At 43.2% G+C, this 23,952-nt stretch overlaps 2 protein-coding genes across 4 annotated transcripts in view; both read left to right on the forward strand.

Annotated features, from left to right (window-relative positions):
• The window catches only part of LOC104146782 (ATP-binding cassette sub-family A member 10), a 29,622-nt gene extending 17,640 nt beyond the window's left edge, over nucleotides 1–11,982 (forward strand). For both annotated transcript variants that reach the window (XM_068914169.1, XM_009679014.2), the window contains 19 exons: nucleotides 1–128; nucleotides 973–1,110; nucleotides 1,753–1,866; nucleotides 2,625–2,795; nucleotides 3,153–3,266; nucleotides 3,433–3,543; nucleotides 4,402–4,470; nucleotides 5,080–5,171; nucleotides 6,113–6,233; nucleotides 6,580–6,697; nucleotides 6,955–7,046; nucleotides 7,794–7,972; nucleotides 8,458–8,533; nucleotides 9,367–9,461; nucleotides 10,203–10,322; nucleotides 10,613–10,753; nucleotides 10,924–11,003; nucleotides 11,095–11,150; nucleotides 11,709–11,982. In XM_068914169.1, the coding sequence (XP_068770270.1) occupies nucleotides 1–128; nucleotides 973–1,110; nucleotides 1,753–1,866; nucleotides 2,625–2,795; nucleotides 3,153–3,266; nucleotides 3,433–3,543; nucleotides 4,402–4,470; nucleotides 5,080–5,171; nucleotides 6,113–6,233; nucleotides 6,580–6,697; nucleotides 6,955–7,046; nucleotides 7,794–7,972; nucleotides 8,458–8,533; nucleotides 9,367–9,461; nucleotides 10,203–10,322; nucleotides 10,613–10,753; nucleotides 10,924–11,003; nucleotides 11,095–11,150; nucleotides 11,709–11,807 (2,114 nt within the window). In that variant the 3' untranslated portion in view covers nucleotides 11,808–11,982. The remainder of the gene's footprint in view (nucleotides 129–972; nucleotides 1,111–1,752; nucleotides 1,867–2,624; nucleotides 2,796–3,152; nucleotides 3,267–3,432; nucleotides 3,544–4,401; nucleotides 4,471–5,079; nucleotides 5,172–6,112; nucleotides 6,234–6,579; nucleotides 6,698–6,954; nucleotides 7,047–7,793; nucleotides 7,973–8,457; nucleotides 8,534–9,366; nucleotides 9,462–10,202; nucleotides 10,323–10,612; nucleotides 10,754–10,923; nucleotides 11,004–11,094; nucleotides 11,151–11,708) is intronic.
• Nucleotides 11,983–13,607: 1,625 nt separating this feature from the next.
• Nucleotides 13,608–23,952, forward strand: part of LOC104146834 (ATP-binding cassette sub-family A member 10-like) — a 30,552-nt gene continuing 20,207 nt past the window's right edge. For both annotated transcript variants that reach the window (XM_009679066.2, XM_068914170.1), the window contains exons 1-12: nucleotides 13,608–13,916; nucleotides 14,043–14,305; nucleotides 17,460–17,569; nucleotides 17,958–18,168; nucleotides 18,617–18,775; nucleotides 18,875–18,975; nucleotides 19,833–20,059; nucleotides 20,391–20,529; nucleotides 21,040–21,225; nucleotides 22,307–22,454; nucleotides 22,981–23,152; nucleotides 23,725–23,783. In XM_009679066.2, coding sequence (XP_009677361.2) covers nucleotides 17,468–17,569; nucleotides 17,958–18,168; nucleotides 18,617–18,775; nucleotides 18,875–18,975; nucleotides 19,833–20,059; nucleotides 20,391–20,529; nucleotides 21,040–21,225; nucleotides 22,307–22,454; nucleotides 22,981–23,152; nucleotides 23,725–23,783 — 1,504 coding nt within the window. In that variant the 5' untranslated portion in view covers nucleotides 13,608–13,916; nucleotides 14,043–14,305; nucleotides 17,460–17,467. The remainder of the gene's footprint in view (nucleotides 13,917–14,042; nucleotides 14,306–17,459; nucleotides 17,570–17,957; nucleotides 18,169–18,616; nucleotides 18,776–18,874; nucleotides 18,976–19,832; nucleotides 20,060–20,390; nucleotides 20,530–21,039; nucleotides 21,226–22,306; nucleotides 22,455–22,980; nucleotides 23,153–23,724; nucleotides 23,784–23,952) is intronic.

Raw genomic sequence — 23,952 nt, forward strand, 5'->3', positions numbered from 1 at the left:
GATCAGAAATTGAGGATTTCATTCATGCTTTGAAGAGTCAGAAGATAGTGCCAGAAATAGCTATTGAGAAAAACATCACAAGTATGCCATTGTATAATGGAGCTATAAAAATATCCCTGGAAGGCAAGGTGAATGATGATTTTTCTTCTTTCATTCTCTATGTCAACAGGATTCTCTGAAATGTGTTTGAATGAGGCACAGTGAAATGCAAAGATCAGAAAAAGGGAAAATACTTATTTGACATATTAGATGTTATCAGTAATTCTGTTTGTGGGAAGAGGGGATTATATTTAGTTAATACGTGCCTGGTGTGGGTTCCAGCTCTGTCTGCGTGGCTCAGCAGGAGCTGGGGGCAGGTGCTCCCCAGTGTTCAGAGGAGTGACACTGTCACCTGTGTTCATTGCCATTAACCCACCCCTGAGCTTCTGCAAAGGTGTACCGAGTCCTGCTGTTCTCCGTGCAAGAAAAATAGGGATATTGGGAATGCTTTCCATGCCCAGCTCCATGGCTCTGCAGGCAACACAGCTGCCCTGAGCTCTGAGCTCTCCCAGGTGGCGTGCAGGACTGAGGGTTCAAGCTGCACTAGCTCCCTGCTCTGCCTGTGAGACTCCTTTAAGGTGTCCTCCACCCTCCCAGAATAAACTGAAACTTCTCTCCCTGGAGTGATTTAATCCTTGGAAGCTTTTTATTTTTGGAAGAAAACATGTCCTTTCCACTATATGCTTTTTTACAGCAGTTTTTAGAGAAGACCATTAACAAAAGCTTTTTGTGCTGCTCTCCAAAAATAGTTATCTTTATCCATCTTTTTGCTAATGATTACTGTTAGCATGCTTCCAGGTATCCATATTCTCAATGTTCCAAAAATTCTGGTTGCATTTATCATTGTTTTTCCCCAAAATCCTCACTAGAGTTAGCTCCTCCTCCCAATTTTCATAGGCATGAAGGTAACGTGTTTTGATCTTATGTCTTCAGCGCTACCAATACACGATCATGTGCAGTGCGGAGCCCATCAACTGTTTTCCGGTGCTCATGAATATCCTCAGCAATGCTCTTTTAGGGCTCTTCAATTCCACAGCACATATTCGCATCTGGAATGACCCCTTTCATGATGTAAGTGTCCTACCTTTCTTACTGGAAATTACTAGCCAAATTGAAACAATAAAGACTGGATGGGTGGACTGCAAAGGTGTGTGGAAGCCTGTCTGGACCAGCAAGCTCAAAGGGCTGTGATCAGCAGTATTACTTCCAGCTGCTGGTCAGTTACTGGTGGCATTTCTCAGTGGTCATTACAGTGGCTATTTAAAGAGAATTCCTTTCCCTAACTGTTTTTAAGCGCTCTATAGGTTTTCGATGCCAGGAGACATGTTTTAAGCTCGTGCTATGTTGGCAATGCAGTAGGGAAAGAGCAGGAGTGCTCTGAAGGCCCTGTCTTGTTTTAATCTCCATTTGGCAAGCATCAGCATCAGGAAGGGTGGTCCCTATCCTCAGCGACTTACAGTAATTAAAATATTTCTCCCTGAAAATTTTAAGAAGCTAAATGCTTCTGTTTGTTGCCTTGTTTTGTGTTCTTAAATACAAATGGTTTACCGTAAATACTACTGTTCCACTGTGTATTTAATTGTGCTATAGCACTTTGCCTATGTGCCACGTGGCACATGCAGCTATGAGGAATATTGGTTGTGCTAAGCTAGATTTTCACTGAGGAATTGTTGATTATTGGTGATTTCTGAATTATGAGTTTCTTTTCCATAGGTACGAAACCCAACTACAATGTATGTTGTTTTTTCCATCTCTGTCGCTTACATGCTGATTTTAGTTGCTGGTTTGCCTTCTCACTTTGCAGTGAGTAGCATGGAGGATTACAAGGTAAAAAGCACGCACTGAAAGTGATCTTATGCAAGGAGACATGAATGCGAAAGTGATATCTCTGGATAGATTTTAATCTCATCACTTTGCTCTGTAATTCAAGAATCCTAGGGAGAAAAAAACCAAGAGAATGTTTTCCTTTTTTGTGAAGGTGCAGGAGAGATGCAGCATGGATGTCTACAACACAGTGCTGTCCGTACTGGAGGCCTCTGTACGAACAGTGTCTCTACGCAGTGGGCTGGCCAGGGTTACTAGCCTGGGTTCCTAGAAGAAATATAGCCCCATGAACATAGTGTTGTGTCAAAGCTCATTGGCCTCCCTCTCAGAGAATTAGCTTGGGCCCAGAACAATTTGGGAACAATTTGGCTGTCAATTAATAAAGATTTTGGAATTGGGAAGACTTTTGGGTTTTGATTGGCTGGATTTTTTTTGTTCTCCTTTTTTCCTCTGGAGTTAGCTTGGGGCTCTAAACACTGAAGTCCTGCCTCTGGACACTCAGCTTCCACTGGCAGCTGACTTGGGTATCTCGAAGCCTCCTGGGTGTTTGTGCTCAGAAATAGCACCAGTCTTTCTCCCCACAAGATAAATTGATTTAGATTTTCATGGTGATTTGTTTCAATCTTCTGTGTGAGGCGGTGGAGGGAAGATTGGGATTTGTTCGTCTCTCTGTTTCCTTGAGCTGTTTCCAGACCCTCACCAGCTAAGGTGGAGGCCTCACGTTACAGCTCTGCTGAAGTGCTTCCCTTTCCCCTTTGCAGCTCAAGGCTCGCGCCCAGCTGCGGCTCGCTGGGCTCTTCCCCTCGGCGTACTGGTGTGGGCAGGCGCTGGTGGACGTCCCGCTCTTCTGGGCCCTCATCAGCCTCATGTTTGGGATCCTGCTTTTGTTCTGTCGCATCAGTCTCTTTAGTACCGGCACGATTCTTTCTTTGGTAAGCTCGAATACTTTATTTGCTGGAAATCAGTCAGCTACAAATCCCCTTCTCTTGTTTTACTGTGAGTTTCCTCAGTGCCAGTGTCATCGTCATTTGTTGTTCATCTGCCATCTCAGTGCGTGCAGTCTTCATCAGCTGCAGTTACTCAGCACATTTGACTATACCTCTAAGCTATTGTCTCAGGATATTTCTCTGTGCGATGGGAATCACTATGCTGTCCTCGCAATGAGCTACCGTTCAAAGTACGTTGTGATCTAGAAGCGTCCAATATTTTATTTGAAGTGGACAGCTGTAGGCAGGTTTTACTTTGTTCACATCCGTCTCCTTGTCACTAATATCAGTCTCTTTCTCTAGATTGTTTGCATCGCTGGTTATGGAGTATCTCTTGTTCTGCTCATCTATTTAATTGCGTTTAGATTTCGCAAGGGACGGAGCAATCGTTATGTTTGGTCTTTCATCCTTATTCTGGTAAGTGAAATGAATCTTCATTCTGCGATATTTGATTTACACATCTAGCCACTTGAGGTTTCACTCCAAGCATACTGGTACTCAGCAGAATAACCAAAATTAATAACAAACTAGTTTTTAGCAACAGCTCATGAATTTTGGAAATACCTTTTCTGCTTTATTTCAGATTAACTTGTTTTTCTGTTCACTTAATGACCAAGAAGAAATAACCTGTTCAGTCTTTTCTGCTTTGATTCCTATGTTTCCATTGCTGGGCTGGTTTATCTTGTCTCTGTCTGTAAGTAAACATATTCTACTAAAGTGAATATGGCTTCTTTGTGGCACAACCTAGAAAGGTGTGCTACTCACAGAAGTGAAGGACTTCCCAGATCCCTTGTCCCAAAGTGCCAATGGTCCAAGAGACAAAAGAGTGAGAAAAGACAGCAGGGAAATAAGTCACTCAGGCTGGGGAGTAAGGGAAGTGACCAAAATTTAAATTGTTCATCCTTTAGAATTTTGCTTGATTTGGATTTTTTGTTTAATTATGAAAAGCTGCTATAAGGTACTTTGGCAGATAAACTGCCATGGGAAGGGGAAGGTAGTGGGGCTGGAGGAACTGGAGTGGTGGGGAGAACTGACCAAAGCAGATGAAAGCACTAGGAAGAGAGAAGTATTTATGGAAAAGATTAATCAAATTTGACTGACTTGGGGGCACCTGAGTTTTAGCTGTAACCATGGAAGCAATAGGTCTCCGAGGGCGTATAAGCCCAAAAAAACCAGGTACAGAACAAGCCTCCTTAATCCTGGAAGAAAAGCCAAATCTCCTTACCTCCTGAAGTTGCTTTGATCCTGCTCTGTGGCCTACCAGTAGCGTTTTAAACGGCGCAGGGCTGGAGCGGTGCTGCAGCTATCTCCCCTGGTAGGACTGCACTGCATGTGGGGCAGGATGGGAGGCAGCAGAGCTGAGCACCTTCGCGCTCTCCTTTCCCCAGGCAACTACCTTTTGCCCCTGCCAGGAGCAAGATACTGGGCTAAGCGTACTGATTGCACTGCATGGGGCCTCTCTTATGTTATGTGCCAAACGTCTGTTTTCACCATGCACAAGTGGAGCTATGCTAAGGAGTTTTTCTAATCGGCTGATATTTTTTTCCTGTAGGAATTATACGAGGTCTACGGTGGCAGTCCTTCTGAAACAAGGAGTAACGTCTTGACAGCTGTCTTTGCAGTAAGGAGCAATTAGATGATGGCTATTTTGTAAAAGGTTCTTATTCTAGTGTGACGGACTTGCACCGGGTTCGCATAACTTTTCCCATCAATACAGCAGGGCTTATATGGTAAAAGTTTCGAATTGAACAAAGAGGAGGTAAATCCAAAGAGTGAAGGGCTTGTCTCTCATGTGCCCACAAAATGCTGTACCATATGTGGAAAAATGATGAGGGGATTAAATGTAGCTCAGGTATAAGGCAGAACCTAGCCACGCTTTAGGCAACATGTGAAAAGTTGTTATTAACGAATGAAGAGCGTAATGCTGCTTCTTCAAAAGAAAGATGAGATCTCTGATCCTGTAAGATACCTCAGAAAGAGTCCTTTAGAGAGCAGATTGTTTGAGCTAAAACTGCAGTATAAAGTCAAGGCTTTTGCAACTGATCTGCCTATGAGATGGAAATGTATGTGAAGCTTCAATTTTACTTCTTTCCCTGAGGTTTAATTTAGACCTACATGACTGCTTTTTCAATATCTGAAGTAAATGAGATAGGTCCCAGCATCCCTTTATAGTTAATATTAATCAAATGTGGTGTTACTTGTCAAACCTAATTCATTATTGTTTTTTTAGCCTTATATCCACTGTGTGATTTTTGCTTTTCTCCTTCGCTGTTTGGAGATGAGATACGGAGGAGCAGTTATGAAAAGTGATCCCATCTTCAGGTCTGTGCCGAGCAGAGAAGTGCCTGTGTGTTGCCAAGGTTGGGTTGGTGCACTCGGTGGGCTCAGGTCCTCTGAGCGAGGCAATGCCTTCATTGCCTTTTTTTGACAGCAGAAATAAAGGAGCAAGAGTGTGAGTCCCAGTTAGCCATACAGTGAGCTTAAAAACATTTTGTGAAGTGTGAATAAAGCCAAAATTTTAGTTTTTACCAATTTACTGGGGTGAGTGTTGCCTTTGAGAACTAAAGGAAGAATTTTATATTCCTTTGGGTCGTTAACAGTTTCAGACTTACATTCAGGGAAGCTCCAGAAGTTATCTGAAGGCAAATTCCAGTCCAGTATGTTGCAATATAAAGTCGGTTTTATTTCAGTGTACTAGAGAGAATAATAAATGTTATTTTAGGTTTTTTAATTCACAGTCATGATTTCAGGACATTTCACTGTAGCTGGCTCAATTCATAATTATAAATTGAAATCAAATCCTTTTCAAATGCCTCAATATTGTTCTCTGCAGGACAGGCAGTTTCCCTAAAGCTTTGTCAGGCCAAGATTATTTGCTAACTGCTCTCTGATCATCTGTTTTTTTTAAAGTATGTAATTGTCAAACATTAATAAATGTGACCCACCTGGGAGTTAGATGCCTAAATAGCTTTAAGAACTTGGGTCATGTATTTTGTTTCTTGACTAGACCATTGGCATGTGTTGAGCAGAGGAGTAGTAAATACTTACTGATGAAAGACAAGCTAATGCTGTCCTTTATTTTCTCCTGTGCATCACTGTGATTTGCGCCCTCCAGGAATAAATGTTTGAGCAAATATTGTCTGGAGTGGCTCCCTTAATTTGAATAAATTATGCAGGGTACTGTATTGGCACTACCTTGGGAATAAACTTGTAAATCACTCTTGGAAGTGATTCACAGTGTATACTCTCTCCTCTGCTCGCAGGATCCATTGCAAGAAAGTGGTTGCCCGCCAGAACAGGGACCATCCGGGAGAGGAAGCTGCAGAAGTTCAAGCTGAAAGGGAGAGAGTTAGGAGCATGATAGCTTCTCTGCCACAGGAAGAGGTAAAAACAACGTTCTGGGTTGTTTCCTTTCTCGTGCTCCATCTTCTGGTCTGTCTCTGCTTTCTTAGCTTGTGCACTTTTGTTTATTGAACATCTGATTTCCAAGTGTTAACCTTGCAGTCGGGCCCACAATGCCCCTGGCAGCCAAGGAAGTTTAGTGCAGGAAAGACTGGAACTAGATTTTTATTCACCTGTTTCTTTGTTTTCCATTTTTCTGTTGTTCTGTTTCATGGATTTTTAGTTTAGTATCTTCCTCTTTAAAGAGTCGTATGTAATGGCAAGAACAGGTGAGCTGCCTCATATGATAGCAGGAGGGTTTTTTATTTCCCTTTTTGTTTCTACACAGGATCCAGTTATCGTTGTCAACAGTGTGCGTAAGGAATATGAAGACAAGAAAGCCAGCTCCTTTTTCAAGAAAAAAAAGAAAGTTGCTGTCAAAAATCTCTCTTTCAGCGTTAAGAAAGGTTCAAGTGCTTTGCCGCAACCCTTATAAATGACTGTCTAGGGTGTTGTCATGTTTGGAGACCATGTTTTTGTTAGAACTTGCTCATGTATAACGAGGCCTCATGCACACTGCACCTTCTGCACCTGGGTTCTTACATTCCTGGGGTTAATTTCTGAGATAAGTTAATGGATACCCCTTTCTTCTTTTGTAGCGTTAGATGCTGTCTGACACAGAGGGGAGAGAGTCTCGTTAACAATTCCTGCGTATTTGTTGCAGGCGAAATATTAGGACTGTTAGGACCCAACGGAGCTGGAAAAAGCACAACTATAAATATGATTTCTGGAGACATAACACTGACTGCCGGGGAGGTAAGTGGTTCCTTTGGAGCAGCTGAGGGATAACCTTGACGCGGTTATAAATGAAGGATGTGAAAAGGCAGAACGGCAATGCGATCTTGTAGTCAGGGAATTTATATTTGCTCAGTCTAGGATAGTTACAGGAATAAAATGAAAATGTTGATGGTCTCAAAGCACATTCTAGTTTTCATTAAAACTAATGTTATAGTCTTAAAGGTTTGAGCTACGCAAAATTTTCAACGTGGATTTGAAGCCTATCTTGAAATTTCACAAGCACTAAAAAAAAAAATGTTGACGTTTAAGAAAATAGCACTTTTTTTATAAAGCCTTGCAAAGCCAGGAAATTGAAAATGAATGTGAATAGGGCTGGGCCAGTAACAATCCATCATTAATCGTCATGCACATAATTAAATGAAATGTGCTGGAGGGAAATACCATTGCTATCACAGATTTGGGACTGAATATTTGAAATTTAAAAAGGTATTATTGAGAGATAATACTCTTATGTTGATACTGTTACCCAAAGCCTGTGTTTTGTGGTAACAAGCACGCTTGATTTTGTACAACACTCTCCTGGATTCAGATGAACAGATGTCATGACTGATGGAGATGATCAGTTGGATAATGCTGGGCTTCCTTTTCCACGTGCTTGAGGTCTGCATTGTTTCACGCTACAATACAGGAGAAAACATTACGGAGTTTCCAAGGGGCTCGTTTGTTCATGCCACAGACCACTTTCAACGGTGTGTGTTTGTGCAGGTGCTGATCAAGGGCAGCAATGCAGCTGCCTCTTCTCCAGGGTGGGACGGCCCTTGGCTCATGGGGTACTGCCCTCAGGAGGACCCGCTCTGGCCTGATCTCACAGTGCAAGAACATCTGGAGACCTACGCTGCTGTGAAAGGGATGAGGAAAGAAGATGCAGCTGTTAACATCAGTTGGTATGAGGCCAAATAATTTCAGTTTTCAGCTTTTCATCTCTCCAGAGTTAAAAGACAGGGAGACGTGGAAAGGTGGTTTCACTAACAAATCTGGCTGGTGTGAATCAGAGACAGCACCTGCAATGAATTTGGCTCTTTACCTTGGAGGAACATGACTTCAGATGAGATCTGCTATGTTACAGTGTTTTGAATCCCTTGTTTATGAAGATTTTCACCCTAGTTTATCTAGAGAAGCTTCAGTTTTGGGCTTTTACATTAATAACTCCCCTTCTCTATTAGCCATACTTAATGTCATGAGTTTCTGCAAGAATTCCTTAATTTATCAATAGAACTAGGAATATAATCCCCAAGTAACCCAAGGTGACGTGTTTCAGCCAAAGCAAGTATGTTAGTCTTTGATTCCAGGTTTCCTCAGTACCACTGACCACACTGTTAGCAAATGGAGATGTATGTTTTAGTCGTCTTTTCCATTCCACTTTTGACAGCATAGCAGAGGCCCTGGAGCTCCAGAAGCATTTAAAAACAGCAGTTAGGAGGTTGTCTGCAGGAGAAGCTAGAAAGGTATGTTAGATCTGTGTTTTGTAATTGACCAAATCCCTGCTCTTTTTCTCGAATGTGATTAAAAAAGACTTCATTCAAGCTTATGGACTTATTTGGCTCCTGTACTGATGTCCGTGAGAGCAGAATGTGGTCCTCGGCATTGGAGAAGTTTTATTTTTTGTTTCATGCAGTAGAAATTTTATTCTTGGAAGAAAGCCTAAAATTCTGTCTTGTATAACCCATTCTGGAAACATGACGTGCTAATGAGAGATCGGTAGAGTCAAGGGAGGAGTGAAATCTGCTTGGGCTCGCACTGTCCCCCAGTTGTTCACTGCTTTCTGTGCCACAAGAGACCCGGACCGTGCACTATTATAGCCCCCTTACAAGGTAGTTGGTTTCTTCTAAGACAGACGCGCACACCGCAAGTATGTTTCTAGCCTGATTTATTTTCATCAGTATCTTCTGAATCCTGTTTGGCAGGACTCCCCACTCTCCTCTCCTCCCCACAATGCCTCCCTCTCAAGGCATTGTGTGTGATAAATGGTAACCACAGATTGGATTTTATCACTTCTTTGTGCCCCATAGCGTACATCTGCCAGTAAATAGAATGGAAAACGACTTTCAAATCTTTGGCAGACTTGGATGTGTGAGGGAAGCTGATTTTGTAAGATTAAAATGTTAACTAAGAACACCTGGAGGCAGTTTCTGACTCTATTCCTTCTCTGTTTTTGAATGAAGAGATTTGGCTCCTAAAAGATTTACAGGAGTTAAGATATACAGGGACACGTCCCTGGTTCTAGTGGTTGCCCAGGCAAAGTAAAACAGACCTTACCTTGATGTGTTTCCCATTTTAGCTGTGTTTTGCGCTGAGCATTCTGGGTGACCCAACAGTCATGCTTTGGGACGAGCCGTCAGCGGGCATGGATCTGAAAGGGCAATGCCGTATGTGGTGAGTAGTGCTATTTTAGCAGAACAAAGAGGCGTATAATAGGTTATGGATTTACAACTGCAACAGAATAGCTCTGACCCTCGTTATTGTAGTAACCATTGGACACGCAAATACCCTCTGCTTCAGTGGAAGAGGATGTCCGTATTTTCCCTTTTCCCAGTTGCACAGGGTGCCACTTACTAAACCCCTTACTCAGCAGGCAGTAAGCCGTTACTAGTCATCAGATTTGATATTAGTGGTAGCAAAGTCAAAAAAATATGAGTAGGCTCCAACTGAAATCATACATTTGGTACAAAAGAAAAATCTCCCTTTTTCTTCAAAGCTTGAGACAAAATTATAGGTAGTTCTTCCTTGCCATAATGGTTGACCACTCAGCTCTAGTATTTACTCTTGTTTTTCAAAAACTGTTTTACCTGAAACTAAAATTTGGAGGGATGCTGACATGACAAATTGCAATGTAGCATTAGCGTTCACATGTCATCTTTAAGCAAGAATGTGCAAAAAGTATTTAGTAACTGCTTTCTCCTTATAAACTCAGTGTTATAGAAGTTGTTCAGAGCAAAGTAAGGAAAGCGTTGGTCTTTTGTTTGTTAATGGCAATTTCCGTTGCTACTGAAGTCCTCTAAATGGTCATCCACTTTTTACTATTTTATCATTTCAGTGGGTTTTTGAGGGGAGAAACAAACCAGGAAGTTTTCTGTGACTGTTCCTGGAAAGTAACTGCAATCCCTTTGTTTCCAGGAAAGCAATTCAGACCGCACTGAAAAGCAAGGAGAGGGGAGCCATTCTCAGCACAGACGACCTGGACAAGGCCGCGGCGATGTGCGACCGGGTGGCCGTCCTGGTGTCAGGGCAGCTACGGTGGGCGCTGGGATAGCATCATGCACTGCATCACCTCCAGCTCAGGCGCTGTCCTAGTCAATTTTTTTAATTTACTCTTATTAATGTAATAGAAAATGTTCATTTTGGTTTGGTTTGCCCCAAGTGTGTAATGAACATAGCTTCATAAGAAGGTAGGTTGTTTTAGCAGCACAGTGTGAATAGCTGAAGAATAAGAGCTGAAGAGCAATGTATCTGCTGCTTACATCCAGTGGTTGCTTTATTTGCTACTTACCGTGGTTAGAGCACTGTTCTTCTTCCTTCCTCTACAGCTACATCGGTTCAATTGAGGATCTGAAAAGTAAGTTTGGCAGAAGTTACTACCTGGAAGTCAAAATGAAGGATGCGGGGCAAAGCGATGTTGTCCATGCCGAAATTCTACGGCTCTTCCCTGAGGCAGCTCGGCAGGAAAGGTCTCTGCACCGCGGGGCTGCGCGGGGTTGGGCAGCTGGCCGGACGCCCTGTGGAGCCGCTGCCCTGCTCCTAATGACTCTGCTCAGTGATTTATCTGTGAATACAGTAGCTATAAGAGAGTCCCTAAACCACAGCCACAAAATGATGAATTTTTTTCTTTTTTTGGTAGTTCTTCTTCTTTGCTGATCTACAAGATACCAGTGGAAGATGCACTACCTCTGTCCCAGGCTTTCTCCAAGCTAGAAGCAGGTAAAAGGAAACAATAAATTAAGTATGAAGACTGCTTACAATTGCTCATTTGGATTTGGTTTTTAAGAATTCCTTCTCCATCCCTCCACAGCTAAGCAAAATAGCAGGCTTGAGGAGTACAGCTTGTCTTTGCGCACCTTGCAACAGGTAGGTGATGCAAAAGTTACATAGTGCAGAATGGGCTTGAAATTGTGTTCACATCCTCTACTTTGGGCTACTTCAGGTGTGACTTTAGGAGTCTGGGCTTCCTGCTTACCAGAGGTCAGAGACAAATATCCCAAAAATGTGACATAGCCAGGCTTAAGTGCTGCAAGTGGAGCGGGAAAGCCCTTATCACTGTCTGCGTACTCAGAGTTAAGAAAGTAGGAATGCACTGTGCTTTCACCATGCGGAAAGTTTCATTTTGTTTATAAAGCATATGTTATCGTTGTGGAGCTTGAAATGCAGGGAAAAGATTGCCGAGTTATTGCTTAAATTAGTTTTCTTGGAGAAGAAGTAGCTATTGCAATTAAGTGGATAAATGAAAATATCGGGGACGCTCCTGAGAGTGAGATGTTACTTTACTGCTGAAGAGGCATAGTGAAAAAGCAGAGTCAAATTCAAAAGTTACTTTTATTTCAGGAAAAAAAAGAAAATGTGTGATCAGTGTTGGTATTGTCAGGTGCTTGGAAATACCTAGATCATTTCTGTTGCTGTCTATTGCAGATGTTTGTAGAGCTCACCAAGGACCCTGAAGAACATGACCAGGATGCAGCGTCCAGTGAAGCTCAGGATTGGAGACCGCTTCATCCCAGAGTCCTTTAAGCCAGAAAGGAAATCTTTCAATGTGTTTTATCAATATTATTAATATGTGTGATTTAATACAGACCTGGGACCTGGTTGTCAGTGTCACAACACATGCAGCTCTGCAAGTTTTCTGTTGCACCAAAAAATATGTATATGTTTTAATAAATAAAGCCTTGATTCTCTGCCAAATTGATACCTGCAGTTCATCTGTACCCCTGTTCAGAGTGACTTAGGAGATTTGTTTTGTTGAGGAATAACCCTACCAGAATGAACTTTACTTCAGAAGTCAGCTCACCAAAATGAACTGAAAAACCAGACTTACTTGGTGGAGAGGCGGTGCGGATGCTGCTGCTGCGCATGCGGAATCGGAGGCAATAATGTGTGAACAGAGAGCATGTCTCTTAAACAGTCACTCATTCACGGTGTGCAGAAACCAGAGCTTTAGCCTTCTCGGTGCTGGGAAACCTCCCTTTGGCCGCCGTCACGAGTGGTGCTTTCTGGTGCTCGTGGGCAAGTGGAAGTGCTCAGGGCTGTGTTTTGTCCCCCAAAAGCAGCTATCACTATGTGTTTCGGATGCTGTTGGGCCAGCTTGGCCTGTCTCCAGTCCCTGCCCTGGGGACAGGCAGAGAAGAAAGGACATTAGGTCCTGACCATTTCTGCGCACTCCTGCTATTTATCTTGGATTGGGTGGCTAGAGGTGAAGAGATGGTAGCTCATCCCTTGGGGATGCAAAACTGTTCTCTCTTTTTTCTTCTGTATGCTGGGCTCAAAGACTTTGATGCTGTACACCTGCCTGTGGTCTGCATGTGGGGCCATCGGTCTGTCACCACTGAGCCCAAAACACTGCTGCTCCCTGCTCCTCGTGGCAGCGGAGGCACACAGCCGGAGGGGCTCCTCTCGGGAGGACAAAACTTGCAAACAGGAAGCAAAATAGTAAGCTGTCCTTCTGTTTGGGCAGCTGGCCATTTCCCTGTGTGCCCCAGCACCCTGTCCCTCGACCCCCCCCCGCCTGCTGGAACGGGCTGGGGGGAGCTGAAGGCTGGGACCCACGTGGGGACAGGGCAGCGCTGTCCCTGGGGACAGGCGCAGCGGTGAGACCCTCGCTCATGCCACGATCTCCCCAGGCTACACAGATGCAGGCGTGGGGATGCGCGTGCAGCTGATGCAGGAGCAGATGCGTGTGCAGACGGTGCAGGGGAGGGTGCAGCGTGGACGATGCGGGTGGAGGATGCAGGGGCGGATGTGCAGGCGTGCATGCAGGCAGAGCGGGCTAGCGGGTACCAGCAGGTGGCTGCAGTGGCTCAGCAATGGGCTGCTCCTGCTGGGGAAAGCTCCCAAAGAAGCCACCCCACAGACCCAGAGCGCTGGGTTTTTTCATAGGAATCTTCAAAAGTAAGTGCCTTTCTTAAGGAGATGTGAGCAGAGAAGTGTCTTTGCTTGATACTAATTGGCAAAGACCTGGCATGTCTACTTCCCTGCTTAAAACAAAAATGTGTTTTTCTTTTTTCCTTTTGCAAGGAGGGGGATGAACAGGAGGAGGAAGGGTTTGTACACCTAGGAAACATATACCGGGGGCAGCTCTTGTCTTGACCTGTGTCTTGACTTATGCCTCTGAAATCTGCCTTGGTCTAGTTGAGACATCTGCATGTTTTTTAAACCTTATTATTTTTGTCTTTTTCTCTACGCAGAGCAAAGCGAAGCAGATCCGTCTCCCTCTGCATTTGCAAGCCCAGCCTCTGTCCCAGCAAGGCTGCTTGCTGCTCCCTCCCACCGCTGCGCTTTTAAGCCTCGCTCAGCTGGGAAGCGAGGGGTGTGCGGAGAAGCGGCAGGGATGCTCCAGAGCCAGGGCTCCAGTCTAGGGGCAAAAGCAGGAGGTTTCTCTTTAGAAGAAAAGAGCATTTAGGAGCATTTCCATCCAGGTGGCAGTGCGTTACTGGTGCTGGCACACTGGTGCTCCTTTCACCGAAACAGTTGGTTGCAAACAGAACCGTGGCTGGCCGGAGATAAGCAAGGGTCAGCGTTTGCTCCTCCACCTTGAGCGGTGTGCCATAATATTTCCTTTGACTCAAATCTCTGCTGCTGCACTGAGAAACATAACGGAGTTTGCCAGAGAAAGGATTTTGTAAGGTTTGTTGAAGGGTGGATTTTTCTTTTTTTTCCCCTCTCTTGGCTCAGGCTCAAGAATTTTCTGAGTAACTTTTCAGAGAATCTGCTTCAGCGACTTGACAACAATATGCTCTGTTTCCTTTTTAGAATATAAATAAATCTGAAGATCTGCCAAGGAGGAAGGAGGAGCCGGGGGGAGAAGAAGGGAAAGGCAGTGAAAAGCGAAGCGATGGTGTGCAGAATGCCTCTTGGCAGAACTGCCGGCGTGAAAACACAGGCGTCCGATCAGAGGAGCCCTGCGCAGCGTCGTAACCGCTGGCAAGTCCGTCGGGGGGGAGCGGGACAGCTTGTGTTTTACAGGCGCGTTGCGAGCTACGGACTCTGGATGCTTTTCAAAGCTTCCCATTAAGGTAAGACTGAAAATTTCATCTCTTTCTGTTAGTTTTTTGGGTTTTTTTTTCTTTTTTTTAGGATTAAAGAATTATTTAAAAGGGAAGAAAACATCTGGTAATTAATAACTCCGTGAGTAATGCTGTGAAAGAGTATGAGTGTGTAGGAAGGTCACTCGGAGCCTTTTGTACCAAAAGGCTCAGTTAAACTTGTGTTTAAGGTTATTGACTGTTCAAAGGTGGCAGAGTCTTTTTAACCGTAGTTAGGTATGAAATAATGCAGAAATAGACTTCAGTCTATGACAGACCATATATTTCTGCATCTTTGGCTTTAAGAGGATATGGTAAAGTTCAGCTTCTACAGTATTTGAAGCGATCCAGTATATTAGAGTGTATTTTTTCCGAGTGAACTAAGCGCAGCGTTTTTAAAACGCTAAGTCCATCTTAGACTTCTAAAAATTCCCACTGAAATACTTAAAGAAACATGATGTCGGTTTTGCCAAGTTCTCCAGCGACTGTTTGAACTTTGACGGGGTGGATCAGGCTAATGCCGGCTTTGGTGGCAGGGCAGAGAGGTCCGCGAGGGACCACGTCGCGCCCCGGTGCCTGCCCGCTTCGGTTTGCCGTCCCGCGCAGGATAGCTGGGTGGGAAGCTGCAGCTCCAGCTGTGTGTCAGCATGTCAAGATGACGTTCTGCACGAATAGCGAAATAAAAGAAAGGCTGGAAATCTACCTTACCCGGCAGGGAAATCCTGTTTTATTTGTGGAAATGCGTAACGCTGATACGTTTGACTGTACAACCTACTTCTGCTAGGTGACAAAACGACTAAGAATTTAACGTCACGGTTTCCTCAGGGAAGTCTGTAGATCGTTACCATAAACCTAATTCTTATTTTTATATATCTGTACATAGTGAAATAATCTGCAAAAGAAAAGTCCGTTTGGAGCACGATGGTGAAATAGCCGAGTTGTGTTGTGCCCGTTTCGAGATTAGGCACATGCGCGTGTAAGGCTGCGGGGTACACATCGGTGGAGACCCTTGGTCGCAGCTGCTTTCCCAGTGTTTCAGGTCTGCTGTGTAATTACGGCCGAGGTTTCTTTCCTCTGGGCGGGACGCAGCCTCCGCTGTCTCTGCTAGGGCAGCAGGCAGGGTAAGACCATGGTTTGCGGTGCTGCTCCAGCCCCATGTGAGTGGTCGGAGAATTTCTCTGAAGTTACAACTTTCTGAGAGGAGTAAAAGAGCCGGTGCCCCTCCACGTGGGCTTGATCTCCTGTCCTGAAATCAGGGGGTGTTTTTCTGAGGAAGCTCAGTCTGTTGTTTTATTTAAAATTCTGTATGTCCTATATACCTGCAAAGTGTCTCCTGTCCTAGATCTGCTTCCACCTGATGTCTTTGAGCTCTCTCATTCGCTGTAACTCACTGCTGCAACATTTTCTCGCAGTCCCTCAGATACAGCAGCAGCTCCTCCCTGTATGTCCGGGAGACGGACCTCCATCTCTCGGAGGGACGGGAATAAGAAACTTTGCAGTAAATGATTTGGCTTGTGATACGTTTCCTTGACCAAGAAACCCACGTGCGTGTGCTTGGTCTTGTTTTTCTCCCCTTTGCACGCTCCCCTATATTTGTGATAAAATGTAGTTATTGGTCGGGTTAGGGGTAGAGTGGAGAGTAATAACGGAGAAGAAAAACATGAATACAAATATTTGGAAGAAGATAAACTCCAATATGCCAGTCAGCACCAGGAAATAATGTTTTTCCAAAGGGAGTAGGAGAACACATAACATGGTACAAAGTATATCGGGTATACAAATACTCCAATATTTCTACCTGGGAGTATAATTACAAAACATCACGAAACTATTTCGTTTGAAAGTGTGTTTTAGCTCCGTATGTGATAGAAGAGTAGTCTGGCTATGAACATAGCCCTTCTATGTTTGGATATTAAGCCCTTTTACCCCGTTAAATTACTCATGGTTATTTTGCTAACGGCTCATATTGGCATATTTCAGCTGCAGAAGTTACTCAAACACCCCTTTTTATGCCTGGTTTTTTAAGCTCCCAGTACCACCATCAATGATTATCCAGGCAACAAATTGTTATTTTGATTTGGCCAGAAATGTTTAAAGATGCTGCCAAGTCTTTTGGATTAATACAGCAAGGCACGCTCGTGGCTATTTGTTTCTCTGTCTCCTCCCATGAAAATCCCTGACAATGACAGTTCACTGAGCGCGTGTCCAAGGGTTTATTCTTTCATAACTCTGAGCTGTCTTCATTTGACACTGATTTGAGGATGAGCTCAGCCTGTACCACATCCAGGAGTTGCTCAACACTTCTTGGTGTGAAGCCTATAGCAGATCAGAATTACATGCAAAAAGATTTTGTTGGTTTTAAATGACAAAGTTGTCATTTCTTGGACATTAAGGCAGCCCAAGCCAATTAAGTCATGTAGTGTGATCTTCCTATTACGTTTCATAAACACCTCCTCCCAGTTTAAAGATTTGAGTGGGAACAGATAGTTCAGCCCTCCAAAATAAAGAGCTGTACTATGGGCAGAAAGCAAGAGAGGTGCCAGCCCCTGTACGAGAACGGACCACTCCGTGGGCTCTTTGCACCGCATTTCAGGAGGCAAAGTACAGCGTGCGCTGCAGAGCCCCTGAGAGCCGCAGCGGGAACCACGCCAGCTAAGCACCAGCCTTAGCACCTTCAAGTGTAGGTGTTGGTATTGTGGCAGCTGTCATATCCCTGATACATCAGAAGGCAAAAAGATCCCTGGAAGCAACCTAGGAAGAGTATTCCTGCCCCCTTCATGCAGAAAGCATGAAATTTTGGTTGTAATCGTTGCCTTACTGCTGAGCTGCAAGGATTAGGAGTATGCTGAGGACAGTGCAAGCCTTTCCAGGTACGGCAGTCCCTTGCTGCTGAAAGCTGTGCTGAGGGGCTGGCCTGGTGCTCAGCGCACGGGACTGGGCCATCGATCCATGCGGGGTGGTCTAAGTTGCTCCAGTTCTCTCTCTTGCAGGAAAATGGGTTAAAAACACACACACACACACACACACACACACACGTGTGTATGTGTATATATAAATATATATTATTATGCACTGGCATAAATAAAGCAGTCACTGCAGTTCTGCTTGGTGTTATATTTGAAAGTAATTTTTTTTTTAATTGTAGGTTCAGAGATGAAGAGGCTTCGGAGAAATATGAGTGTATTGCAGCAAACAAAAATTCTCTTATGGAAGAATGTGCTTACCAAATGGAGGATGAAAACACAGAGCTTTCAGGTAAGTTAAAAAATTGAAAACAAAAGAGTGAAAAGCTGAACCCTGAAGGGCGTCCAATCTCTGTCTTTCTCTAAACCTCAATTTCTTTCTGTAAAGTTAAAAATCTATGTTTGAAAAACCCTAGCTGGTAATGAAGACTTTGTGGGACTTTTGCTTTTATAACAAATTGTATTTGTCATTTATGTAATGAATGAAAGCACTGATGGGCTTTTTGGGCAGGGTAATTTACTGAAGTGATGTGCGTGGTGCAAAGACTTTCTTAGTTAATCCACCTCTAAGAAGCCAGGGTGACCCAGTGCCTCTTCTCTATATCTTAAGAGAGCGCATTGTCTGTGGAATTATGTTGTTAAATTATTAAATTCCCTTCTCTGTTTTTTCCCTTACCTAGGAGTGGACCCTATCTCTACTCTTTCTGCCTCTGATATTCATAGTAGGTATTTTCATAATAAATATCCGCCATCCAGAAGTGCCTTACACTTATCTTGGACAACTCGATGATCCTGTCTATAATGCTACTGGGATTACTGTTGCTTATACACCCATAACAGTGACCACAAGGCAGATAATGAATAAGGTGGCCTTGGATTCTGTAATGATAGGTATGTTTTGTCTTTTAAACATTTAGATTTGTCATTGTTTAACCTATTGTACCTGTGTTGTGTTTTCATGGGTTTTAAGTACCTTCAGTCATTAGAGAAAATTCATCCCAAACCTCCCATTTTAACAAATATTTCTTCCAGTATTTAGTAGTATTTAATTGACTAGGGGTCTCAGCTTATGCTTCTGAGAAATGCAGCTCTGCCTTACAAGACATTCACTGTATAGATAATACTGTTAACATATATTGGCTCATTCTTCAGAGGAATCCTTCTTCTCAACTGGTTAAGCATGATTTATCTAAAGGTACTGTGAACGCACCTCATCGGGTGAGAACGACTGTAGAGGGAGAGTGGCAAAGCTGGCAAAAGCAGACTATATACCCAGTGCCTATGCCCACATTTTCAGACCTGCAGAAACTCATTGTAATGTTTTTCTTATAAACCACAGGTATAAAATTAGAGGCAGTGGAAAATGAGAGCGCCCTGGAGAAAGCATGGATTTCAAATAACAATATTATAGGGGTTGTGTTTAAAGATAACTTCTCCTATCACATCAGATTTCCTGCCGGGAATGTGATTATTCCAAATGAGAACTTTGGATACATAGGTAATTCAAAATGTATATTTATGAGTATATGATTGCCTGGCACGGACAGGTGTAGCTTTGTTGGAGTAATCCATATATGTCAACCTTTCATCCTTGCAGATACCTGCTATAATTTCTCATCACAATACTGTCACAGCCCAAAGTATTGGTACAAAGGTTTCCTGTCCCTTCAGTCCAGTATCGACGCTGCTATTATAGAGGTAACTCAAATTTATAAACTGAAGTGGGTTTCCTTTTATTTTGTACTTGGTCTAGAAAAGACAAATCGTTCTGTACCAATAGCAAGGGATTGGCATGTTGGAAAATTCTGTGGAAGAACAAATATCTGAAATTATTCAGATGCCTGAGAGGCTTTTGGAATATTATTGGCAGCGACAGCAGGAACTTGGATGGAATCAGAAGTTCCTCCACCTCAAAGTTCCCTGCAAAAAATGACTGCTTTCAATTTCATTTGGAAGATTTGTGTTTACTGGTGTTTCTCTTCAAACTTACAATTGCTCTTAAAGGCTGTGAACCAAACGTAATACCGCTATTTGATTCAGAGACTATCCCAGATTCCAAGAAAAAGGCAGTTATTACTGGAGAGTGGGCCCTTATCCAGCTGGGGTGGTATGAATGTCTGCTGGATGATTTTCCTTTAGAGTAGGCCCGTCTGTCATTTCTTGCCCTTTTTTCCCAAATTGTACCTCAGAAAAGTGTCTGGATAGGGGTCGTTCCATCTAGCTATCCAGGCATCCAGACTGTTTTCTTCATACCCATGGAGAGAAACAAAGTTTTAGGCAGTGAGAGCCATTTGTGCATTTGGATACTTGTCTCGGGATGAGATGAAGGATTTACTTCTCTCAAGAGACGGCAAGGGAGTCTAGCTGAGGCGCAGACGCCTGAGCGAGGCAGACAAGCACTTCTCATAGGGCTTATTGATATATTTATTTATGCTTTATATAGACCTGCATTGAAAATAATTCTGGGTCTGATGAATCAGAAGGTTCATTATATAACTGCACCTCACTATATAAAATAAATTAAACACTAAGATTTCTACCTTGAATTCCTTTAGGGGGTGGTAAATCATTCCGTCTGGAAAGAAATGAAATCAATTGCTGGTGTCCGTATGAGATCCCGGAGCGTCATCGCCTCAATTACATTGGAGTACAGTTATTTCATGATTACGATAGTGATGTGTTTCTCTTCATTCATGCATTTTTTGTCAATGAATATTGTAAGAGAAAAGAAGAAGCTCAAAGTACTGATGAAGATGATGGGATTACAAGATATTGCATTTTGGTGAGTTCTTCAGCAGTAAAACTAAGTAATATAACCAAAGTACCTATTTACTGAAAATCCCTGTACCCTTGGATACTTGCCCAATGAGTTCAAGAGTTCAGTGAGTTTGTAAGTTCACTCCAGTACTAAGGACAAACCATAAGGGTTGAGCAGGGGAGCGTGGGGTGTTCTTCCTCTTTGGGCGTTTTCACCTAAGGTTGGTCGTGCCAAGTACTCTGTGTAGAATGTGAATGAGTTCACCCTGGGAAATTCTTAATATTATAATTTTAAATAGTTCTCAGGCAACAATTTTTAATTAAACAAAATTATAATACCATCTTTCCATCTTCAGGCTCTCCTGGAGCTTGCTGTATGCTGTCTATGTGTTGGTGATGTCCTGCCTGCTGACAGTTGTCACTATGCAAGACGCTTTCAACCTCAGCAGCTTCCCTGCAGTCGTACTGCTGTTTTTCCTGTATGGCCTAGCATGTGTAAGTTGGGATTTTAAAGTCAAGCTTTCTCACCACATAATTCATGAATATTTTGATTCGCCTAAACATTACTCCGGAGCCATATGCACGGCGCTCAGAACTTTGTTTTTCCCTGGTTGTTCCAATAAAACTGACTCAGTTGTGTCTCATAATTGGCAGCAATTTGAGTTACAGCCTGAAGATCTGACAGGCAGTAGACTGGCTGCAAACAAAACGTCAGATCTACCAACTGAGAACTATTCTGGTATATTTTATTGCACGGACACAGCTCGGCAGAGATCTGTGTGCCTGGCAAGTAGAAACGCTACAAGTCGAGGATATTTGTTTTCCTTCAGTTGTTGAAACGGCCCTGTACGTATGCGCTGATATGCCTCAGAGGTACTTCAGAAGGAGGATAGCCCCTTCAGCACAGTGATTCTGCGGTGCACCCCCGCCGTGTCCTAGGCCTCAGGTTGAGGGTAGTAGCTTTGGAAATGCATCTGACCGGTGAAAAACTCCCATTTCTTACAGGTCCACTTCGTTTTCCTGCTCTGCTCCCTCTTCAGGAGTTCTAAGCTCACTGGCTCCATGGGATTCCTCTTCACATTTGTCTTTGGATGTTTAAGCCTCTCAGTGCTGGTAGAAAATGTTCCCGAACCTCTAAAGTGGTTTCTCAGTCTCTTTTGTCCTTTTGCGTTTAACGCTGGAATCGCAAAGGTGTGGAGCGTTATCTCCCTGTTTGAACTTTCTCAATAGCTGGGTCCTTTTTGGGGTGAAGGCAGGGTGCATTTTATCATAGATAATGGCAATAAAAGATCCTACTGCATTTCAGTGGTAGAGAAAGTTACAGAAAGTCATAGCCCTCCTTTCAAAAGATCTTCAGCAGGCAGAAATCTCAGTGTGAGCTGATTTGCAGGTGCGCAGCAAAGAGGGGCTCCAAACTCTCAGGCGCGTTCCCTAATTTAAGTAGTTGATGAATGCAAAGGAAGTCATGGTCCGTGTCACAAGCAATGTGCTGTTGTGTACTTCTGTAATATCTCCGTTAACCAGAGGAAGCCCTTGGGAGGGAGAGAGCCCATGGCCACGGCACAACAGCACCATTATCTGCTGGGGCTGGACCCTGGGCCAGGCCAGAGTTGACTCGGGGACACCAGCTCTTTGCTGCTCGGTCATTCCCTTTCGCTGCCCCCGCTGCAGTCACTCTCCTCCAGGCAACAGCAGCTCTGTGCAGACGTTGTTGGTGTTTTCTGCCGTGGCTCTCCCTCCTCCCTCTTGGGGTAATTCTGCTCCATTTCTCAGTCTTCCACCAGTCACATCCCAATAGCTCTAAACGCCGCTTTCTGGCTCCAGTGAGAGCCAGTTATTTAATCTTTTGATTTCCTGATAGAAATCTGTCAGAGGGGAGTATTGTGCACCACCAGAAAAGGAATTGAATTTACTACAAATTTGCCATATGGTTAAATCAATCACTATGTTAAATTATATTGTTTTTGTATTAGATGACAAACGCTGTCATGATTCTAAGTGTGCTGCTATCATATTTCTTAAGTGAAATCCTAAAAAATTCTGATCTTTTCTTCTGATTCTGGAAAATTCTGAATGGATACATAGGATCTCTGACTGGAGAAAATTTGTTTGTCTTTCTCACTAGAAATAAAAAAAGGGGGGGGGGGGGGAAGATGGTCAGTGCTGCACTTCTGAAAGATTTCTGGGTTAACAACTCAGTTGCACCCGTGGTTTGATGATAAGCGCATGGTTTTCCAGCCTGAAAACTCTTCTACTTTGTCCTTTATTTCAGATTTTCCATTTAGAAAAATATGGAATAGGTTTCTGTTTTTCTAACCTTATGGAAGACTCATACTTTTTATTTTCAACTTACATTATGCTGATCTTTGACTCTACCTTGTATCTGCTGTTAGCGATCTACTTTGATAAAGTTCTACCTGGTAAGTATGACATATACTTGAAACTACACTTTTTTTCTTGTATAGTTTTGATTTATATTGGTGTGTATAATAGCTCCTCAGGGAAATGAGAGGATACTCTACTGTTTGTGTCAGTTGGTATAGGCTTTGGTCTCTAAAAAATGTATTACATTGCTGAATGACTTTCCTACTCCTGGCTTAGGCTGGTAATTCCCAAATCAAAGGCAGTAAAGCATTTAGTTGTGTTTTTCTAAAAATTATATTGCTGTAGAATTATTTATGTGAAAATAGTGTTATAATGTACTGGATAATATTTTAATTCATTAAAGGAAAGATAGAATTCATTAGGAATAGCCCTGAACCCACCCTTCTTGGCCCAGATCCCATGCACACTAATGAAAACTTCCCCAACTCTTTTTAGCAATATAAAGTAACAATATTTAGGCAGCCAAGTATTTTTTCAGACCCTCCTAAGTGCTTACTCTAAAGCAATGCTTTGATTATGCTTTTGGTTGATCACAAGTCATTTTCTTTGCTTTCCTATTAGGCAAATATGGCATCCCAGATCCCCCTTTTTTCTGCCTGAAGCCCTCATACTGGATGAAGAGCAGGAGAGGCTCCACCAGAGAGAGGTCTCAGGCTGAAGCAAGCCCTGAGAAGCTACTCAGTGATGACATGGAGCCAGTGCCCCCCGAATTCACGGGGAAGGAGGCCATCAGGTTGAGAGAGAAGAAATTGCTATCTATCTGCGCTGTTTGAGTTCGGTAGCTCAGGTCCAATGCTCCCACTAACACCCCTCCTTCTGCCATCAGTTCTGTTTCACTTTATCCAGGCGGTTTTCATGCTAATGATGTTTCTGAGAAACATTTCATGGAGAAAAAATAGAGTTAAAATGCAGATGAGATAAACAGGTAATTCAGGCCAGTCACGAGTGGGGAAATTCAGATAGACCATTCACTGCTTTTTTTGCTGTGGACTTTGTTGAAGGCTCATTAGTGACAACAGGGAGAAGCTGGAGGGCAGCAAAAGGCCCATCTGTTGCACTGGGCTCGACCTTGTCCATGAAAGGCTTGATACTCTGTTGTTGCATGCCAGATATTGATATTCCCATTTGTGTACACGTTTGTGTTTGTGCAAAACCCTGCTGAAATCTCAATGTTGATTTAAAATGGCAGGAATGACATGAAAAGACATAAGGTACTGGGAATTGAGATCCATGTACAAATAGAGCGTACCAGGGAAATGTATTAATGGGAATCCTGAAGTAATATTTTTCTTACCTTCCTTTTAGACTCAACAATATTAAAAAAATTTATAAACAGACAGACAAGAAAACAGAAGCCTTAAGAGGTATGAAAGCTGTGATATTGATTCCTGTTAAAGACGAAGAAAGAATTGTGCAAACATTTCAAAGTAAAACAGCAATACCTGTATTGCTTGAAAATTTATCTAAAATATTAGCTGATGCAACTGATTGCTATTTTGTTCAGGTTTTAGTGCCTGACTTTCTATTTTTATT

Source organism: Struthio camelus, chromosome 19 (genome assembly GCF_040807025.1).
Source record: "Struthio camelus isolate bStrCam1 chromosome 19, bStrCam1.hap1, whole genome shotgun sequence".
Taxonomy (NCBI): domain Eukaryota; kingdom Metazoa; phylum Chordata; class Aves; order Struthioniformes; family Struthionidae; genus Struthio; species Struthio camelus.